Below are 23,831 nucleotides of genomic sequence, written 5' to 3' on the forward strand. Positions count from 1 at the left end.
TATTCAAGCTTACTTACTTTGAACAAGATATCATTTTACAAATTATCTGTAGGTACAGTGAAGTAATACATTCAGGCAGTCACTTGCTTAGCTATGAAATATTTACTTTGCAAAGGGCGTGACCTATCGTTATTCTTACTAACGTAAATGTATTTATTGTAGCAACATTAATAAGTAATTGATTTATTTCTAATAATGAAAAGTATGAGATTTTAATGTGAGTACGAAGAAATAGGCAATTTATTAGATAAAAGAATTATAATTTATTTCAGTATATCAATATATCCTATTAAAATATATGAAATAAGATTTATTTAATGGCCGCTGCAAAGCACACCAGCACTCTGAATTATTGTAGATTTTCATATCTTGTGCATTCCAATTTTCTGTTCACTTGACGAATAATTTTACGAATTTTGAAAATAACAGCAAGGAAAACTAAGCGTTCTGTACTTCAACTAAATTATTTTACTATAATTTTTGATATTATGAACAAGAACTATATGTTGACAAATTTTATTCATTTAAAAACATTGTAATTACTAAATCGTGGTTTTCTACCAAGTAGTAAAACCTCATTTATTTATTTCAATGAATTTTGACTGTCTCAACAAAATTTACGTTCGAAAAGGCTGTTTTGCTTTATAAAACATTCATTTAGATTAGAATTGTTCTAAGCTATATAATATATATATAGAGAGAATTGTTCTAGAATTCGTCTGGCGGAGGAACCGCAGGGTCAAAATGACCAACTGAACAGTTTGAACCCGGACATCTCAATCGTGAAGCGGGAACACTGGTTGTTTATCGGTGCCTCTCGATAGTCATTTAGGGTTTAGATTTCTGGGCTTTCGGCATCTAAGGCCATTTAGCCCCTCACGTTTGAGGGATGACGTCCCTCGAAGAGCATATTATCCGGGGAAATGGAAGGAAGGAAGCGGCCTGGGACCTATAAGTTAGGTACCACCCCGCCATTTGCCTGGTGTGAATGAGGAAAACCTCATTCAGGGTGGCTGGCCTGTAGGGATGCGCACGAGACAAGATTTGAGGCTGTCTCGTCTCGAAAATGTGCTGTAAAAGTGATGTCTCGACTCGAAAAACGTATATTTTTCTATTGGAGGAGCTGTGTCTCGACTTGAATTTTCTCAGGAAAATTCTGTCTCGACTCGACTCGTGCGCATCCCTACTGGCCTGAAAAAGCTTTTACACTTTTTCGACTGAGTGCCCCCACTGGGAATTGAACCCGGGACTCGATAATCGTTTATATAACATTTATTATCTTCTTTATAGCTTCACTAAACTTCAAACTTAAAAATATCGTTTTCTTTATTTATTGCGGGATGAAAATCAAATGGTTTCTCACTGAGACTGGGAATTATCTCCAAGTATTTAATCATGAGTTAGTTTTTGATATTTTGAAACTACAACTGAACAAATAAAAAATAAACTCAGTAATATGTGAGATATTTTCAAGGCTGATTTAAAATCCACTGAATTGATGTTGATTTGATTGTTCATTTACACTTTTAAAACTCTGGGTTAAGAAATCAATTAACGCAAAAAGACATCTCAGTATTGGTTATATATAATATTTAATTATTTATTTTATAAAATTTTATACAAAAATTTAAAGCTTTGAATTCTCATCAACTTCTTAAAAATGATAGCAAAAGAAGTACAAGCATATATAAAATACAATCATATTACATAGCTACCTCTTTCAGCATAAACTACCGCTACACTTTTAAAATGCATTTTATTATACAGCTTTTAAAATAAATCTTCAAAATATCACAGTCTCGATTTTTATATACGTATATAAAATGTGAAATGCACTTATACAAAAAGTACAAACTAACACAGTTCCTTTGAGCATTTTACAGGCACATTTCATTAGAATATATATAAAAAATCTACATTACTTATTTTATCTTATTACAATTGTATATGCATTTCGTTATAGGTAGGAGGAATATATACATCTTATTTTAATTCTTCATCTATATGTATAATAACCAGGAGAATATTGCTATATATACACAATTAAAATATGTTACTCTTCAAATTTCTAGTAAGTTTACAATATATATAATTCCTCCTAAACCAGTGGTTCCCAACCCCTTTTGACTGACAACACACCTGTTTGATGTTTTATTAATACTAATATGAATCAAAACAGTGTAAGCTTATATAAGTTCTATAAGGTAGTGATTATGTGGTTCTGAATATTTGCTCTTGATGGAGACGTTGATTGGTACAGTCTGTCCCAAAATTGATTTTTAACTAATTGTTAAATGATTCATGATTTTTAAATTCCAAAATTTCACGACAGACCTTATGGTACTACGCGATACATCAATGTGTCGCGACATATTGGTTGGGAACCACTGTCCTAAACAATGCAACATTTGTACATTTTTAGGATATCGTAATAATAGTACTTCTATGATACACTCTTTAAGATAAACATTTATTTCGAAGAAAATTGAACACTCATCTAATTTTTTGCCAGTAGATTAAGATAAGAATTTATGAGGTTGATAGCTCAGTGGTAGAGAATTCGAAGTTTAAGCTAGAGATTTTTTTTCGAAAATTAGAAATACGATTATAGCATTTTCCCTCGGATCATTACCAAATTTCCATCGATTCATATCGAAATTATTATTACTAGCTTATTTTTCACACCTTGTTGGAAACGGAAGTTACCTCCACATTCTTTTTTTTTTTTAAAAAAAAAAAAAGAAAATAATTTTATTTAAATTCTATCTCTAGTGAAAATGGTCCTTTGTTCGTGGACAGTCGTTGGAGGATTTTATAAGAGCAACGTAATTAACATAATTTGTATACTTAATAAAGTCACAATTACTCATAGAAAAAGGAAATAATTTTACAGACATGATAATTGTTTGGAATGGTTAATAATAACATTTAAAACTACATTACTCAACTCATCGTACGTTTTTCCTGAAACATTCAAAGAAAGGAGAATCCTTTCTCACAATAAAAATAATATGGTGTTGAAGGCTTGATATCATTAAATGCAACGTTAATCCTTTTTCGCATTAAATAAAATAAGGCTTTGCAGGCTAAATATCGTTAAACACAATGTCTAGGAAAAGATATCCTGTATGTGTATTCTCTACTATGTAACTCTCCTTCGCATTTACGTAGAAGCTTGTGGAAGATTAGAGAATGAAATCAATACTTGTTGACAAGATTCGTTCGAATAATCCTGCTCCTTACAAAATTTTATATTTTCAACCTGAATTGCTGAATAATACTTACTTATTATAGTTTGCATTAAAATCATGAATTGAAAAACAGCTTCTATGTTTATAAGCTTTTTTTTTTTTTTTTTTTTGGAAGATTATTTATGCATCTAAATAAGTAATCTCTAAATGTGAGTACAGATCTTTCAAAATAAGACGAGTGTTCATTTTCTTGGAAACACGACTGTACATAAGAATTCTCTCCTCTAACCTACATTAGGAATGAAAAAATTAAGTGTTAATATGAGATCATAACATAAGCTGAATTAATGTTTTAGAAATTTAAAAGAGAATATTAGTTCAGAAAAGATGACAGAATTACAAGTTAATATCAATTAATATCATAATTCTTTGCCGTATTACTATACCAATATAACAATATAATTGCACAAACCGGTACACACAATGAGTTAAAATTATTTTACACTATCAACATCAAAGGTTCAGTACAATATTAGTATTATCATGAGCATTAATAAAGAAAGAAGGAAGTCACCCTCTCAGCTCGATATATTGAAAGGACTATAATACCTTATCTGAACTCAAAAGATCGTTTAACTTCTCTATTGTTTATCATAAGCTAAGCCTGACGATAATGTATCGTACCTCGTCACTATAGATCAATATTTCATTTTGATCGTATTAAAGTGATGTCTTAAGAGTTCCAATGAAGTTATAGCAAAGGGAAAAGGTGTTTATTTAAGGTATTATTCTAGTATTTGCCTTCCACTATTAAACAGAGTGATTGTATTACAGTAATCGTTCCAAGAAGGATTAAAACCAAGCTACTTTAATCAGCGGTCGATTTGATATATATATAATGTCTTAAAATAGGAACTATCAGTGAGTGCAAAAATTTTGATCACGATTGTAAGTACATACAGGCAGTAAGAAAAATTGAAACATTTGTTATTAGAGTTATTTTTAATGGCTGTATTAACTTCTTTGTTAATAGTGTAACAGAAATCCAGCATTTAAAGTTGGCTACTTTTGTTGCTGACTGTACACTTTGTGATTTACTCATTACTTTGTGACTGTACACATTTATTGTACTGATTTACTCATAGGCTATACTTAACTATTCTATTACCAAATTTCAATATTTGACACGCTATGTTTATTAACATTATTCGTATTTTTTTTATTTTTTATTTTTTGTAAATTTATACTGGAAGACTTGTAGGAAAGACAAAGTACGTAGCATATACGTATATATAGTTCTTAATATATACACAAATATATTTACAACAACTCGGTTACAGAAGAATAATAATTCTTTTGTGAAGTTTGCACTAATTCAGAGTAAGTTATTTGCTAGTAAATATATGAACCTCTTTTTTTTCTTATAGGAAACATTCATTTTCTTGTCAGTAGCTTCCGTTTACTGATTGCTTTCTGTTCCTATTAATTGGATACCCAAAGAAAGTTTCGGGGATTTAACTCCCCTCTCCTCCTCCCCCCTTTGAGCAAGTTATTATGCCAAAAATAAACATTTGCCATATTAACATATGTACCGTATAAAAACACCTGAAATTTTGACGTACTTCTGCGTACGTCACTGTTTCCTATTTAAAATTCTGTCTTATCAATTCATAGCACATATGTAAGGTTTTCTTATAGTTTAACCTCGAAATTGAATCATTATTTTTACAATACAAAAACAGATTCCAATCGATATATTTCATTGAGTTAAACACAATGCGATACTTGCAGATAAATCCTCATATAGTTTTCGAGAAAAACGATAAAAACGCTTTTTTTTTTTTTAAATGACACTTAAAAATATCATTCGTGGTCAACAAAAACAAGCTCAAAAACGCGCTCCCTCCTTACTAAGGTAAAACTGATATTAAAACACATCCACATCAATATTTTCATTACGACACTAGTAAGATGACAGTGACAGTGTCCACTATGCGTAATGAGATATTATAACCTAAAGGTCTCATTAATTCTTTGAACTTAAATTAATTATTTAAATTAACTAATCTTTTCAGAATTCTACATACCTCCTGTAAATAATATTAAATAATTTTGAAAGAAATAAACGAATTCGGGTGCAATTGAGGGGGTGAGCACAACAGTAATCTAAGCCACATTTAAAAAATGGAGGAAAATTAAGTTAAACACATGTGCTTTTTGTACAATACACCAAAAGCAACCAGAAGTAGTTGAATGTGTCATACATTGTACATATATATATATATATATATGTACAATGTATGACACATTCAACCACTTGTCACCCCCTCAATTTATTTTTAAACAGTGAGAATCAACGGAAAATTATTAAGTACTATATTCAAAAGGATAAGTAGCACCATTTCAGGTCTTGCTTCGAGTGTATCTAATAAACTCATGGGGGTCAACTGCCCCCTCCTGTAGCCTCAAATGAGGTCCTTGAAATAGACGCAGTTCTTTCCTAGCTACTAACAAAGCAACATGTAGCCTATGATGGGAATTTGCTTTTTTGCTTTGACAATTGTACAAAAAATATACTGTACAAGTTTTCATATAATTAGAGAAAAATCTGCTTCGATATAGCCTATTACAGGTACATACAATATTACTAATTTTGGATACTTGTTTCAAAATATATATACATTATTGAATCATTTAAGTTGGTTTTATTCAATGTTAACACATTTCTAATAGAAGCACCTGAACTTGCGACGAGTCGCTGTACATTTTGTTTCCCTGCAGGTTTCGAATAATCCAAAGAAAACAAGAGCAGGAGATATATAGGTCTAATATTTAAAAAGAACCATGAAATACTATCCTGAGCACTGCCGTGGTATAAATTTCATTTGTTCTGTTGTATGTCAAAATAATTTGTTACTATATGCAGCAATTAATAACGTAAATTAAAACCATTGAACAATATTTCTTGTAAAAGTGTTAATTTTGACTGTACATTCTAGAACGTTAAAATACTGTATATATAATTTCAATATTCATCTTTGTAAATCCATTAATGGATTTTGAAATGTGTTAAAAGCAGCAGTGAATCTATTCTGACAGCCAACAGAAATTAAAATTACAGAAAAGTTGCTTGTATTTAATCTAGTTCAGATATTTTCCGTGTTTATATACACTAATATAATCTAAGAACAATTCATTTAGTGTTATAAATCAACCTTTAAAGAAAAACACACACATACACACAATTTGCTTAGGAATCACATTATATTGATACAATCTCATGGCACTCAAATATTAAGAAGGTACACTAAAACAGTTACTCCTAACGCAGAGGGGAGAGGAAAGGAACTGTTTTTCCTCACTGATCATTGGGGGCATACCATCATGTCTTAACATCGATTGATTTATATTTTTTGACAGCTAATGTAGAATCTAAACCGCTGTAGTATGTTCAATGATCTACCGGGAATCAAACCTAGACCTCGTGTACCAAAAATACACATTATTCACTAGATCAGAAAGGATGGCACACGTTTTTATACTTATAAAGCGTAATTAAATAGAAAATACACGAAATTAAATAAACATGACATTGAAAAACAGTTATCACGAAATGAAATAAAAATGACGTTGAAAACGGGTTATCACGAAATGAAATAAACATGACACTGAAAAACAGTTATCACGAAATGAAATATGCCCATGAACTTTTGCCTTCCCTCTAAACCCCTTTTCGATGCGCTTGTGGTAAGTTGACGTTACCGAAGGTTGAGAGCGAGTTATTCTAAAACTACTGTAAGTTCAAGTTACTTCAAGTTACTTCATTTAAAAAAATAAATAAAATAAAATATTTATCTAGTGTCATCAATCTTAACTGGATTTCAGAAGACTACTATTATTATTATTTGCCTGAAAAAATGCCTTAAAAATATTAATCTCAGAAATAATCAAGTTGGCACAAATATATCAAATGTAACGACTTTACTGACTGAAGTATAATTTCATGTTCCTGGTTAAATTACTCACTATTGTATACCTTAAGGTTAGTTTAAAGGGACAAGTTTTGCCGATAGATGGCACTACAGTCTTCGTATCTTTTCCATGTATTTTTTACCTTTCACGAACATTTACAATTTCTCTTACAAATTTCAACCTAGAGACTTCAAATTTTTCGAAAAGGAACTTCATAACCTATTAAAGAGAACAATCCGTGCCGATTTTTTATTTAGAATTTTCTTCATTGTTGAAATTGATTGATTGTTGAAACGGATACCCAAACCTTTAACAATGGAACTGTTTCAACAGTGAAGAAAATTCTAAATAAAAAATCGACACGGATTGTTCCCTTTAATAGGTTATAAAGTTCCTTCTCCAAAAATTTGAAGTCTCTAGGTTGAAATTTATAAGAGAAATTGTAAATTTTCTTGAAAGGTAAAAAATACATGGGAGACATACGAAGACTGTAGCGACATCTATCGGCAAGACTTGTCCCTTTACACTAACCTTAAACGTATGCAGCTACGTTTATTTTAATTTGACCCACTCTGGCTCTCAACCTTTCTTATGATACATTGTGTATCACACACATGCATGACTGAAAATTAAAAAGTCCATAAACAGATATCTTCAAGTATTTACCTATGCCATACATGACACTTAAAAAAATAGTTACTAAATAAACACGAGCCTCCAGCAAAAGAACAGTTCAATTGTCCGAGCAGTGACCGAAAAAAGTGGTATACGTACATATGCTATTTACATAATAAAAATAGCCAAAACCGCCATATAAACATTAGTTTCATATATATAAATTTTATATTTAGTATTGTGGAAATACGAAAATTAAGATCTGCTTTAATAACACTTATAACAGTCACAACCCAATTCTAATTGAAAATAGCTGAATTTTCCTATTCTCAGTTTCTCTACAGGAAAGATAATGAATTTGTTGGATGAATGTAGGAAAAGTGAATGCTAGATTGACAGAGAGTATCAATTTTCTGATAGCTCAGCAATATGTACAATTCTATCCATTAAAATAATATTTATCAAACATACATATTTATTTGAAATGAATGACCAGGCATATAACTTAAATTCATTTGCCACAAAATTAATCGACAGATTTGACGATATCTTAATATGATCATGATTCTATACCAATGTTATTATTTACAAGGTGTAATAATATGAAGAATAATCTCCTATACTGTCCCTTCTTTAAAAATAAACAGGTTCAAACATTAGTAAGTCATATTCCTTGGATACATTATTAGATTCTATGTTTTCTTTCAACATGACAATTCAAGGTAAATGAAACCTGACGTAATCAACTTCAGGCATATTTAACGAAGTTAATAACAAATATAGATGGTATATTGTTTTATGGAATGCAGCGAAGTTAGCAATGTATTTTAATACATGTAACTAATGTTCGATGTTCCTCGTCTTAAAGACATTCGAACATTTTACGTGCTAATTTTACAAGAGATCTCGGCGGGAAGCAATTGGTTGCAGTTCTCCGGCATTGGAAAACGTTCCACAACGTTCTCGATGGATTTGGTGTTACACCACTCATGGGTAAAGCATTTGAAACATAGATAGATGCGGCGGAACAATCATGGAATAAACTATACGTACCACCAGGCTCTGTGTTAATAATGATAAAGTCATGAAGTCTGTTACTTTTCTGTTTTCCCGCCAAGATTTTCTTCACTTCCAACTGTCTTCGTTCCTCTTCCATTGCCTCATTGGATAAGTTATCATTGATTTCGTTCGTACAATTTTTATCACTGTTGCTCCATCGATCGTGATGATGGTGGGTTGGTGGAACTCGAGATGTCATTGTACTCTCAGTTGTATTGTTACTATTACTGTGAATATCATCCAAAGCACCCCAGTACTTGTTCAAATTAATGCGGGCTGATACAGTCACTTTCCTTGGCAGCACAGGTTTCACAATCTAAAATAATAATGAAAAGAAGTTCGGTATGAGCAAAGTATGTTAAACACAGATGTAAATGACATTTAAAACAATACGCTAATTAACGGTGTTGAGAACCTATATCATTCCATTTTTTGAACCCATTGATTTATATGAGGAATTATTTTTTTTCTTTGAAATAAACTCCAATTTTAATTATTTAATTTGATTGATTTCCCCTTCAAGTCTAGTTAAATATTGCTTGCTTTTTTCCAAAATTAATTTGCATAATGTCTCTATTTTTAGAAATAATAAACACTTCTGAACAGAGCATATACACTTATTTATTAAAAACTAAATTACAGTGTAACGGTTTCGACAACTTAACGTTGTCTTCATCAGACATCAGACACTAAACCGTTATACTGTAATTTAGTTTTTAATAAATAAGTGTATACACTCTGGTCAGGAGTGTTCATTTTTTCTGTATTTTCAGCATATTTTTTGAATATTAAATAATAAAAGTATTTATATCACAAATTTATTTTTTTAAGATGTAAAAGATATTCAAATAGATTTGAAGAACAAGTCAATCAAGTCAAACAATATAATTGGAGTTTATTTCGAACGAAAGAGAACAATAATTCTTCATATACCGTAAATCAAGGAGTATGAACAACGACAACGCAGGTATCAAGACAGTTTCAGATTGTTTTCAAAGGGTACATTGAAGAAAAATATAAATTTTGACTTTGTAACGGTGTACAAAGAAAATCAATTATTCACAATAATGACTGAAAGAAAAAAAAATCCGTAATCAAGTGTGTTCGAGACATTTGACTAGCGTTGCCCATGAGAACGAGAAATTCGAGACGACACGAGGGTTAGACCAATTCTTGTCACACGTTTCCGAGACTAGAATCGAGACGAAACCAGAAATTTCACGAATCTCTAGGGCAACACTACTTCTCCCCATCTTAGATCTCAATTACTGTTTTAGTATTACATTATTCATAGTAGAAAACTGTATATTGATAAAGTGATTTACGAACACAGTGAAGAGCATTTATCAACGTTTGAATCACAATGAAGAGCAATGAAGATATGCAAAGTCAATTACACAATACACTCAAATAAATACAGTTTACATGTTGTTGTACCAAACCCTTCGTCGACTGTCTGTAACACGGAAGGAATCTGGTAACTCGTACATGAAATTAAGAGGAAAATCAGGACGTAAATTTTTACATAAAATTTTACAAAACGAGACGAGAAAGTGTTCTTCGAGAATCGAGACGAGACTTCTATAAAAATTTACGAGACGAGATAAGAAAACCTTATTTCTCTTCCCGTTTAGTCTCGTGGGTAACATAACGTCTGGCTAAAAAAAAATAAAATAAAATAAAATACATCATTTGATCAGGCAAGAAACGAATTAGATAGAAACGTTCAAATGTCTCCGCAGCTGGAGACACACTAGGTACGCATGATAAAGTGGTGATAAGCATAATATACGTTATATAACATAATAATTAGCCTACTGTAACCATTTGAATTAGACAAAAGCTTTGTATTAGCAATTCTCGTTGCTTCTTTGACTGTGCGTGTGCCTTTGGGCACGAGGTCGCAGGTTCGATTCAAGATGTGAGAGCATCAAACGAACTATAAAATATTTTGTCCCAGATAGACAATCTTCTGACAAAGGGCACATATAGAAACTAAATCAATAAAGGTTTATATTAATGTCACTTTTGCATCAACGGAAATATATCTGTAAGTTCCAAGATAGTGAGAAAACATTCCTCAGGTAACGAAAGTATGATTTTTAATTGAAAACAATAAAACTACCTAATAATAGTACACAATTACTAACATCTTTATGTTCTTTCCTGTTATAATTTTCCGAACGTGATTAAAGAAGAATTTACAGTTACGTCATATATATATATTAACCAACATGGCTTTTGTCTACGAAAATTCTATTATAACAAATGTGTTTAATTTTGTTCCGGATATCTTTAATTCTTTTAATAACGGTAATTCGGTCTACCTAGGTAATGGTAATGCAGCCTACCTAGACTTTTCAAAAACATGATACTCTGGATCATGATATTTTGTTCTATATAAAATATTGTCTAAATTTGGTTTTCGTAATAATTTTCTTCAACTTATTTTCTTACGTTTGAGTAATCGGCAACAATTTATATCAGAAACAAACAAATTCACTGTATAAAGTAAATCCACAGGTACCATAGGGTTCCAATCTTGGACCTTTTATTATTATTATTATTATTATTATTATTATTATTATTATTATTATTATTAATACTCAGTTCAATTTTTCAAGTATTCCCTTTGACCCAACAATTAAAACTACATATTTAATTCAATGTTTAAAATAACTGGTTTTGACACATAAGTAAGTCTACAGTCATTTTAAATAGTCAAACTCATGTTCAAATGATACACTGCAGAGTCGATAGTTTTTTTTTTTTTTTTTTTTAATAGATTTCACGAAGTATGAGCCTAGACCAGTGGTTCCCAATTACTTCAGAGTTGTGGGTCCTTTTTTTTTCTTTCTTTAAAGGCAAACTAGGGACTCCACAACTTAAAATTTTGGTATCTGCGTAGAAATAGTAATTGAGAGGTAGGAAGAAATATTAACAACTATTAAATTAAAAGCCTTTACTTACGTACGTTCAGGACCATCGCGTGAGTTGTAAGTGCCCGTGGCGAGAATTCCCATTCCCCCTCCCCCACCCAGTGTGTTATGAAAAAGAACCAGAGTTTATTCTGTACTCCTAGGAATAAAGAAATGTTATTGAATTCTACTGAAGTTTCTTCAATTTGTACCAAACTGTAATATGGATAAGAAGTAAGTGATAGCAGATCTAGGTCAGTTTTCGACGATAAAATCTCTTTTCACAAAGATAGGTGTAGGTGTTTCAATACCATTTCATCTATTTTCTTATACTTAAAAAATACTGTACAATCACCCAAAAACTACAACACCAGCAAGTTCATCTTGCTCTTTCACATCAACAAATTCATCTTGCTTCTCCTTAGACAAAGTTTTTAATTGTATCACATTGTACCCAAAAGGCTTTCTTATTTGTGAGATTTCAGAATCTAATGAGGGAAGTAATATAGCTAAATAATTTAAATGCTCAACAATTACATGTTGAACCTTTTGTGTCAGTTTGTCAGTAGACGTCAGAAATGACTCCAATGTTGGGAAGACAGTGACTAGTACCTTCAGCTCAGATTGCGCACAATCGCACTGCCTCAATCATCTCACCTACGTCAAAAATATTCGAGTGTGTTCAACTAGGCCTATACAAAAATATGTGCTAAGTAGGCTATTATACATAAGTCCACATAACATAAGTATACATAACTAGCGAAGCTATTCAACTGATCACATGCAAATTTAGTATCGTACTTCAATCACTTAAAGATGGCTGCATATTTTTTTTCTTTTGGTAACCAATATCCTTCTGCACAAAAGCAATTCCGAATATCGGCTTCCAATTTCTTCACGTAATTTTGAGAAGATTCTGAAATTCAAGGGTTAAACTGTGTTCGAAAACAGAAATTCAAACTTTGTTCAAAAACAAATTCAGTCAATAATAAGATAACAATTAGTATAATTTATATATAGAAATTGGAATATTTTGGTCACCCACACTCAGGTCCGCAACCAGTCATAAAAGTTTGGGGAGCATAAATATGCAGGGGCGCCAAAGTCATAGCACATTACAAGTATTAAAGAAACACATAATGATGCATTGTGGTTTGGGGAGACAAATTTTTGTAGAGGGGTCTGGCACCCTATTTGCGAGCCTGCCCACACGTATTGTTCAATTTAACCGTATACATGTTCCTCTACTAAACACTGCCATTTTACTAGCGTTGGGAGTTGCTATGACATGATATTTTATTGTTAAGACAGTCTTAAAATTGGGAACATGCTTCTGGAAGAGTAAAATTAAGTGCGGTGTACTACAATGAATAGAACAAAATAATTAAAGGGTGGACTGCTTTTTTTAAAGATACCCCTTAATGTATATATAGTTTCATTCGCAAATGTAAAGCTTTTGTATATATGTGTTACTGGTTCATAGAAAAAAAGTAGCAGCATATAATATTTGCCGTTGCGTGAGTACGTATAGGTTATTTGTTTTCCCGTGGAGTTAAGAAAGCTACAGAAATTGCGTTTTAGTTTCAATTCAAAGCAATCAATATTGCAATTGCGTATTTCTTTAAATGCCGCAGCATATGTTTGTAGTATTTACTGTCTTTCATTTTCTAAGAGTAATAACATACATTTAATAGCAAATGTGGAATTAAAAAACATAAGTTGTTCATTAATCCCCAGTTTGAAGATAACTTCTACAGAACAAGCCTCATTATTCATTACTATGATTAATATTATCCGTTTCATTTATTTGTTTTGGAAATTTGTTATTAAATAATCTGATCAAACAATTTCCGAGACAGAAAGTTAAAATGCTTATGAGCAAGGAATCAAATCTCTTCTTACACCTTCGTTGTTTAAGAGTACAAAGGGCTAGTACCTACTCGTGTTACTCTTGTCAATTTACTTAATAAAATATGAAGCAAGATATACGGGATTTTAACTGAAAAAGACAGTACCCTAATAGTTATACAACCTTTCGTCAAACAAAGTGTTAGAATAAACAACCAGGGCAACTAACATTGATATACAAATATTCAAATCATGTTTTGCCCCACCACTTTTAACGTCCAACCGCCGCCACTGCTTGACTAAATAACTATTGTAGGACGAATACTACTTCGTAGCTAAGTTACTAAAGGACGAGCTTTCTGTGCATGTGTTCGCAGGTTCAATCCCTAATGAGCACCAAGCCTTGAACGGAATTCGAATAAGAATTGAGATCTATTTTAAGCTGCAGGGTGTTACACTCTAATCTATCAACTACAATAGTATACACACTTTATGATCTATTGGCTAATGCACGTGCCTTGGTTGCATGAGATCACAGAATCAATTCCCTGTACTCTAATTCTTAGAAAAACAATCTATCAGTTTTTGCCTCAAAATATAGGTCGAAGTATTTTACAATTATTTATCTTCTTTTCGGGTACAGAATAATACCGTTCAATACTACACAGACGTAGTGGCTTGTAGTATTGGACCTCCCCCCCGAACCAAAATTTCTGGGTGAGTGCCTGTTTTAGGGTGCAGAAGGCGCCCATGATTTTTTTTTTGGGGGGGGAGGGCGGGGGAACAACTTCCTCTTGAAAGTGGTACAATTGAAGTTTAATTATATCAAAATGATGCTTTTAACAACAACAGTAGTAAATTTAGTCCACAAATTTTGGCTTTATCACAACCAACTGCGATCCTCTCTACTACTTTATATATACAATACAACCCCTCAAATCCGAACTAATTTGGGCTGAAGCTTGTTCGGATTTCGGGGGGTTCGGATTACCCGGGAAATGATATTACGTACTTATTTCGTTACTGAATTGGCGGTAAAACAACGACTGAGGTTAGACAGGGTGGCCCAGTGGTCGAAAGGGCAGTGACCTTGACTGGCGGGTGTACACTAATGTCCAAAATGATTGTCGCATATCTATAACTGTCTTCTTGTAAGAATATAATTAGATAATGATTTAGAATAAGCATTAAGTCTAAAAATGTTAAAACCTTAAAAAAAACTAAATTTGTGTGATTAAATCTATCTTTTATTTTCCAGCTGTAGTTATTTTTTCTCCTGAGAACGTGTTCGGATTTGCCGGGTTTTCGGATTTGAGGGGTTGTGCTGTATATATATAGTGGCGGATCCAGGGGGGCTATAGCCCCCCTTGACGCTCAGGTATACACTGGATAAAATGGAATTAAATCCTGCTTTACACTGGATAAAACGGCAAAATTTGGTTTAGCCCCTCCCTTAATCACATCCTGGATTCGCCTCTGTAAATATATATAGGGGAAGAATAAACTATTGTAATGGGGATTGCTCCCAAGCACTTATGGGAATGGACACGCTGTGTTCATGTGTAATTCATATTTGTGAAGATGGTGATCAAAAGCTTTGGCGCATTCCCCAAATCTTAAGATTATTCCCCGCCAAATTTAACCTCCTAACCGCAAACATACAATTCCCTTCCAAATTTACTATTTTCCAATTTGACTGAACAATTTTCAATGAAAAATTGTCTTCTCCCCAAGTAATTTGATGAGCCCAACCGGCGCCCTAAAACACGCCTGTGGACATCCTAGTGTGTTTTAGTTTTGTGAGTTTTCTTGAAATTAAAAAAAAAAAAAAAACTGAATTTACACAAGAACGCAATTGCAGGTGGAAGACGCAACTGAATTCACTCCACTACTGACGTTCATCCAAACATCATTTGCATTTGTGAACTTAATTACTGTTTATTGTTGATGATTAGAGCCGCTAATCAATATCAATAGTAATGTACCAATGAAAATAAACTTAGATCGGGGTAACCCTATTACAATTGATACTGCATGAGTAGAACAACCTATCATAGCTCAGGGGCGTCATTGGGAGCTTTAAGGGAGGAACCAATTGCCCCTCCCCTATATTTGACACATGCATGATTTGTAAGCAATAGTGTCATAATGCACTAATGAAAAACCTGAAATTTATCTACTGTATATTGGAGTCTACCCCCTCCCGTCTCCTAGCAAAAACTGAAATGATGCTACTGTCGGCGGATAGCCTACATGCACACAGACGTATGACAAACCTTGCTATTTAAACTGTTGTAGAGAAAAGTTTTTAGGAATCTACTAATTTCTCAAGGATTATTGGCTAGGCCTAAGTACACGCTGAGCTGGATTTTAACCGTTAACATTAATATTTTTGAATTTAAGATACAAAATTCTTTCCTCTTAATGTATTGTCATCTGCGGTGTCCATTACTCCCTCCCTTAAGTGCTCGGGGACAACCTACAAATTCACCATTCTCCCTCCAATACTAGTAGAGACCTAAGCTATGATGATTATTTTAAAACGTTGTTTACAGTATGTAAAAAACTCCTTCACATTTAGCCTTCTTAAAAACATCATTATGGCATTATTAAAGTTCGAGTGTACGTGTTATTTATTTTCAATGAAAAATTATTGCTGCCCATGCCCGAAACCAGCCACAGAGGTTTGGGGGGAGGAGCTATGAATATGTTAGGGGGTGCAAGTCATTAAAGATTCTCTTACAAATAACCTAAATTGTCCATTTTATATTGAGGTCTAGAAGGGCCACGAAAAGTTTTTGGGGGGCAGGCCCTCTAGGCCCCCTCTGGTTGTGGGCCTGTTCCTGCCCCATTCGCCTTCAAAATAAAAATAAAAACTCATCGGTGCAACCTGTCTGCGTGTATGGCTAGCAAATTTCTTTCAGACTCGTAAATTATTATAATATTGCTACTATTCTATACAATATTTAATAAACTATCATGTCGGGGGAGGGAGAGGAAAGAGACAAATATGAACATCCTAAAATTATTATACATAAAACTGCTTTCTTTCCCTATATTTTCTCCAGAGACAAAATTTCATAGTTAATGAGGAAAAGGTACCAATAATATGCTTTGCTATTGTCTTATTTCCTTTGCAAACCTCGCGTTGCTTTCACATGATATACAAAATCGCAAAGCTTATTAGCTGATAAGTCATAAATAGTGTTGCCTACGATACGAGACGAGACAAAGTTCTTCCATGGAAAATAATATACTTTCCGAGACGAGATAACCTCAAATCTTGTATCGTAGACAACACTAGTCATATAAAATAGTAAATTGTATAAATTACATTACTTATAGAGCATATAGATTTTAATAGTACCTAAAACAATAGTAAAATCTAGGTATAAAGATTTACGGGCAAATGTACTTTTTTTTTGTAATTAATTTAAGGAGATACAAATGAAAATATTAGTAATACATTTGTAAATTATAAACTGCGATTAATGCTGCCTTGGGATAGTGAATCACAAGAATTACCTTTATGATTTTAATACTGATTATGAATAACAGTTAATAAATAATTTGCAATTAACTTCATATAGAAACTAGAGACAAATCAATATACTTTTTCCTTTGTTTACTTATTTTTTTAAAAAAATAAATAAATTTAACAATACGACAGACTGTACATGAGAAAAAAAGGGGGCATGATGGCTCATAATAGAGCGTTCCACTCTAGTTTGACAAATCCCTGGTTTGAGGTCATGTGAATTTATGGTGGACAATTTAGAATCCATGAGTTTTCTCGGGTTTTTCCCATTTCTTTCTACCAATTGATTTCTAGTCACTCATTTGCAGGAGGGGGCGCGGTGGCTCAGTGGTAGAATGCTTATATCTTGTGTATGGGGTCCCTGGTTTGATTCCCGGCCAAGTAAGATTGTAGTGGACATCGTACTCGTGGTGTTTCTCAGGGTACTCCCGTTTCCTCCCACTTTAGCATTTCACCACTTCTTCCATAATCATTTATTTTCTTTAATCATCGCCTCTCTCAGCCACACGGCATAATCGTGGGACGAGATTTATTGCAGAATACAAATATTGGGACGAGATTTATTGCAGGATACAAATATACGACGTAGAACTAGCCCCTACAGTTTTCAGATTTTGAAAAAAAGCCTGAGCTATTATAGTTGTTAATATTCTCGCTTCTCATTCTGGAAGTTTCAGCTTCAAACCTGTGCCCTGCTACGTTGCAAAAACACGGAGAATAATGAGACGGTGCCTTTAAATATAGCCTCTGCAATAGCGTATGCAGGAATTTATTTCGGGAGGGGTCCAAACTCAATATGAGGGTATTTTATATTAAAATTCCTAAAGTTGCCCCTAAAATTAGATTAAATTTACATAAAAGTCGAAATTTCGGGGAGGGTCCGGACCCCAGGACGCACCCCCTGCGTACGTCCCTGAGCCTCTGGTCGACTTTCTTCCATCTCCATTTTAACTTTTTTTTTTCTTTTGGGGCCTCCCAGGTTTATGTATAAGTTAAATAATTAAAAAATATTTTTTTTTTAAAAAAAAAAAAAGAAAAATGTAAATATGCTATTATTTTAAGTGATGTTTTCAATTATACTGCTAAACTTTTAAAAGGAAGGAAGGAATAATGAAATCCACTTACTTTTCTGTAACTCCTTATGTCGTTCTGCGTGGAAAGATTTCTTCCAATACACATTGTTCGCAGGCAGTCTCTTCTTTGGGAAACAGGCGGCTGAAGCCAGGACAGGCCAAAGCTTTTTCTTTTCGTTCTCGTCGGTGTTCTCTTGCTGGAGTAGTTGGAGCCCGTGCCGCTTGTGGTCCAGTCAAGGTTGGAATGGAGGTCGACATAGCCCGCCCCGGGCGCCTTCCAGCCTTTATATAGCGCGTGCGCTACGCACGCCAGGTGTGTGCCGTGCTCGTGGCAAGCGGGACTCCCGATCGTTTTTCGTTCTTTTCCTTCAGCAGAAGACAAGCTACCGACAAAGATTCCAGTTCCCGGTGACGGCTCCAGCAACGAACAAAAAAATCACCGTCTAAGTTCCGAACGTGATTTCTCTGCATGGAATAATATCTGATCGTTGGATCTGATAATGGGATTCGGGAATCACAGCTTTGGACATTTTTATGGCCTTGTGTTGTGTCACCGATTCTCTTTCTTTTAACTGAGCAGAGACGACAATTCGAAAAAAAAAAAAAAAAAAAAAACGCGCGCGAATAAAATGAAAAAACAAATAGTAATGAAAACGCGAACGAATAAATAAATGTTTGTTGAAATAAATATTATAAACAGGCCCTATTATTCTAGATATTTCTATGTATTATAAGAGGAACAAATTACAGTTTCAACTTAGTGTCAACCAATTATTATCTTTATGTATAATAAAGATAATAATTAGTTGACACTAAATAAATACTGTAACATAAAATTGAATAAAGAGTTGAGAAAAAGACTCATAAAGTACTTCGTGTGGAGTATTGTGTTATATGGGTCAGAAACATGGACATTATGAAAACAAACAAACAAACAAACATGAAAAACAACTGGAAACTTTCGAAAATGTGGGTGTAGAGAAGAATGGAAAGAATTAGCAGGGTCGAGCGGGAAACGAGTTGAGTAGAGTTGAGTTGATTTTGAGATTAACTTCCCTTTCAGCAGCGAGGCTATATGAGACGGAACCTACTGATTAACGTGAAATCCGAACCACATCCGAAGCTTCCGCCGGGAATCGAACCCGGGTCGAGCGGGAAACGAGTAAGAGGGTCTTAGAAATAGCGGTGAAGAAAATAATAATTTTAGATATTATTAAGAAGAGGAAGAAAACCTGGTTAGGACATTGGCTAAGAAGGAACTGTATCATGAGGGACGTTTTAGAGGGCAGGAAAGAGAGGGAGGGGGCGAAGGAGACTACAATTAATGGACAATATCAAAACAGATAAATCTTACGCGAAGACGAAGAGGTTAGCGGAAGCCCGTGGAATGTGGAAGCTTCTTAACTGCAGAAAGTGACGTGCCGATAATGGCAGAATACCTATGATGATGACGATTATATACTATAAGATATATACACAGGGGGTCCCATCGTACCAAGGGTTTGGGCACAACCTCCCGAAGTTACCATTTCCTCTCAAATTTAGCATTATTGCAGCAAATTTATCAACTCCCCTCAATTTACTTTTCCATTCTCCAAATTTGCAATTGAGGAGTTTGATGCAATAAGGGAGTAAGTCTGAGAAAAACGATGTTGAAAATTTAAGTTGTTTTTTTTTTTTTTAACATAAAACAATGTAATATGCAGCATTTTATTCCGATATTGAATTGAAATATCACCAGAAGGCTAAACGAGCACGGCAAAAGTCACAAATGCGTTTGATGCAAACTCGCTTACCCTTATTACATCAAACTTCTCGATTCTGCTCGCCATGAGACCCCGTGACAGTTGTTGGCGGAAAATGAAATTTAGAATTAATTCGAGAATTGAATGCAATCATTTTGATTTGCTGACAACTTCTTTGGAAAGAATAGAAGAATAGACTGAAAGACGCACCAGGGTGAAGAATGCAAAAACATTACAAATTATATAATGGTGTATATGAAAAGTCGTCTTTTGCTGCCGAATTGTTTGGGTACGAAATGTCAAGAGGCTGATTCCAATAAATGATATGCAATAAAGTCCTCTGCAAATAATAGTTGCAAACCAAATTTATAGTTGCAAAATAAATAGTAGTTTCCACAAGAGATGTAAGGTTATTTAATCGTTACGAAGAACAAATATGTAGTGGAAGCTTAGCTTTTCAAACTTTGTCGAAGAAGCCTGTTGTCAAGGTTGACTTTGAATTTCAAATAAGTTACTGCTCTCCAAAAATGAGGAGTGAGTGAGAGTATTACCGCTCGATAATTATTCATTTCAATATGAAGGAGATAATGATGTTGCAAGGTTTACTAAGTGTTTCGTACAGTCTGGAACTGAGGGTGCGACTATGAATTTCATTTAAATTTCCCTTCGTGTAATGAGGTGGCACTTTTTTTTTTTTTTTTTTTTTTTTTTAAGCAGGTACTCTGTATGAATAATATAATGTATCAACATAGTGAGATGAGCAAGTTCTTTTATTTTTGCTACATAACAGGAGCAGGATCCAGACATGCTCGCGGCATCGACCTACCAGACAAGTCAAGGTAGAACAGTTCGTACTTCAAGTTTTCATAATTTCATTTCACACAGCAGAAAAGAATTGCACGGTTACTGACATAAGTGAGTTGAATAGCAAATATACCCTGAGGTTTTTAAAAAATATTTTTTCACTTCTTTTTCAACATCTTATGACATTTTAACAAATTCTTCTCTATATTTGAATTTGATTCAGTTCATACATATAAGCAGTTTGAGCCAAATTTTACTCATGATATCTATAAAATAGCTTGCTAAGGGTACTGTAAAGGCCAGAGGTGATACTTACCCTACTATATATATTGTGCTGGAAATCAAACCTAATGACCACGCAAAGACGAAACATTTGCAATCTCTATACTGGATCGCGTTACTGGTAACTAAGGAAAGGAATTCTATGTCCAAAAAATATAGATATATGACCTATAAAATTTCTTCCTTAAAACATGGAAAAATTCTCTTTAAGAGGTCTCATCACTGCGAAATTTAAGAACCGCTAATTTTACAGTAATTATACGATATCTTCAAATAGATAAAAGATAATCGAAAAGTGGAACAAGACTTCCCTAGACAATGTTATTTTGCGTGAGATACCGTTATCACGACTCATTTATTTGCTTTCGATTTCCCGCCATTTAGAAAATCGGCATTTATTTTCGCGTTTCTAAATAACTGCAAACGGAAAGCTACTAGGTGACTCGTGATAACGGTACACCATGCAAAATAATATCGTCTAGGGAGGTCTTGATCCACTTTTTGATTATCTTTTATCTATTTGATGATATCACATAATTACTGAAAAATTAGCGGTATTTTAATTTCGCAGTGATAGGGACTCTTGAAGTGTGAAAAATGACTTGAAAATTTTGCAAATGACGGTTACATTTGTAACCGTAACTTTTTTTTTTTTTTTAAAAAAAAGCAACAAACATGCCAAATGTTGGGCATCGTGTCCGTAAAAGCAGGAGAAGTAAAATAGCTTCTTCAGTTGAAATATGAAAGTTAAATTTTAAATGAAAATAACCAAATAAAAAAAAAGTAAACAACTTAATGATTAAGACAAATACAGCAAAATATTAAGCGCAAATTATATATGAAAAATCGGAAAGTGAAAATCAGGAACACATGCGGGAAAAGAGACTTAATAGACACACTACCTCTTAACGTCAAGATACAGACCGTCGAAAAAATAACAAATTTAAACCTCAGAAATTATTTAAGGTAATATTACACACACACAAATTAATTTTGGAAATATTTATTGAAAATAAAATTTCCCTTACTTTACATATGGTTGCAGTACATCACCAATGTTTTGACAACATAGAAACAAAGGCTAATATCTGTAGTTCATATCCTCTTTCTTTCGCTTGTAAATCGTCATCTTATGAGAAAATGTGTTTGCCTTGGTGCAGTCTCGGGCATATTGCCAAAATCTAAAAATGACAAAAATAATTTTTAAAAAATTACCAAACATACCAAAAATGAGGAAAAAATAATCGAAACTGGGGGGAAAATGACAAAAAAACATGAAAAATGACCTAAAAGCTGAAAATTTGTATAATATGTACAAAAAATGCACTTAAAATTACTTTTTTTTTGTTTCAGAAGGTAGTGAAATATTATGTGTATTTGATGGGCATTGTACCCACGATACCAGAAAAAAAAAAAAGATATTTAATCAACTTACGCTCCCTAGTGATGATACATTTTTATTGTGAACAATGTTTCCTCATAATACCATCTTGCACCTATCGGGGTAAGTAAATCGTCACAAAGTATGGTTCAGAAAACCTCCATACCTCCGAAAGTTAATGTTTTAGGAGTTTAATGCCAAATCAAATTATGGGATAATGGTTAATTTCAAGAGGATAATGTAATTCTTACTTGGATATGTTATTTGTTTATATTTAACTTTCGTTTTGAGAACCGAGGCTATATGAGACGTGAGCCATCAGTTTAAAGTGGAATCCAAACCATCGTTATGCGTTCATACTTCAAAGTCTTTCACTGGGAATCAAATCCGAGACTCCGTCACCAAAGGCTCGTATGATAACCACTAGAGCAACAGGGAGGGGAAACTTTTCCTTTGATATGTTGGACAACTTTACCCTATCACAGATAGCTCACATGTATCCGAATAATCTTGCAGCAGGATGGTACCCCACCACTTTGGAACCTTCGTAGTTTTTCGCTTGGTGAAAGTTAAACTTAGGCGCTGGAGGGCTATTTCCATATTTTTTTTTTATTTCTAGCAATTTTTACTAAAGTAACTTAAGAATAATTTACCTTGGTAGAAGTTGATTTTAAATTTTTGAAACGATCTATTTTTCTAATTTTTTCTCGTTTTAAGAAAATCTTATAAAAATAGTCGTTTTGTTTCATCGGATTTATTTTAAAACAAGGACTTTAAAAAAATCTTCTTTACATATCAATTTCAACAAGAATTTAGAATTTGACTACGGATTTTTGACAATTTAAGAAGACTAGCTGAATATGCGCTGCTTACATAGCGCACAGTTCTAATATAAGCGTGAATCTCCTTCCCACTTGTCACAGTATCTGAAGCAAAGCGCCTGAAATGCCCATCAACCCGCTATACGCAGCACCTCTACTGGTTGCCTATTACAAGGGTATCAATCTTAAAGTCCTAGTGATAATATTAAACCAATAGTGTCAAAAGGACGCCGAAAATGTAGAATAAAATAAAGACAAGGTTTTTCTGAAAATTTGAATGACAACTGGCAAATCTACAGAAAATTTGGAATCGACCAGCGAAAACGGCACGTTTCTAGTATTTGTGGTTTTCGAGATCTCATTGTCGAAAGGATTGGCCACAAACATATAAACTTTTCCTTACCACAAACATATAAACCTTGCATTTTAATATATAGAATTAACTGAACCTGCGCTGTCCACTCAGCGCATCGTTCTATTATGACCATGAATCTCCTTCCCACTGTGTATGTCTCCTTACTCTCACAAGTAAAGGATAGAAGACTGAGAAAGGAAGTGAATTCCTATGTATAGATGTTGGAGTG

The 23,831-nt window shown here is 33.4% G+C and overlaps 1 protein-coding gene and 2 long non-coding RNA genes across 5 annotated transcripts in view; 1 reads left to right on the forward strand and 2 right to left on the reverse strand.

Annotated features, from left to right (window-relative positions):
• The window catches only part of LOC145669309 (uncharacterized), a 68,764-nt gene that overhangs the window by 34,139 nt on the left and 10,794 nt on the right, over positions 1-23,831 (forward strand). The gene's annotated exons all lie outside the window — the stretch shown is intronic.
• Positions 1,576-18,555, reverse strand: LOC145668612 (uncharacterized). 2 transcript variants are annotated; one of them, XR_014128049.1, is made up of 3 exons: positions 18,267-18,555; positions 7,695-9,153; positions 1,576-7,227 (listed from the first exon to the last, which is right to left on the reverse strand). XR_014128049.1 is itself a non-coding variant. In XM_081736649.1 (2 exons), the coding sequence occupies exons 1-2, from the start codon at positions 18,318-18,320 to the stop codon at positions 8,641-8,643; spliced, it is 567 nt and encodes a 188-aa protein (XP_081592775.1). In that variant the 5' UTR covers positions 18,321-18,555; the 3' UTR covers positions 1,576-8,640. The 2 variants fall into 2 exon arrangements, 1 of the variants encoding a protein (XP_081592775.1); XM_081736649.1 differs by having other exon boundaries at positions 1,576-9,153.
• Positions 22,074-23,831, reverse strand: part of LOC145669310 (uncharacterized) — a 34,960-nt gene continuing 33,202 nt past the window's right edge. For both annotated transcript variants that reach the window (XR_014128188.1, XR_014128189.1), the window contains exon 3: positions 22,074-22,226. This is a non-coding gene — a long non-coding RNA (uncharacterized LOC145669310). The remainder of the gene's footprint in view (positions 22,227-23,831) is intronic.

Source organism: Thermobia domestica, chromosome 13 (assembly GCF_964235325.1).
Source record: "Thermobia domestica chromosome 13, izTheDome1.hap1.1, whole genome shotgun sequence".
Lineage (NCBI taxonomy): Eukaryota > Metazoa > Arthropoda > Insecta > Zygentoma > Lepismatidae > Thermobia > Thermobia domestica.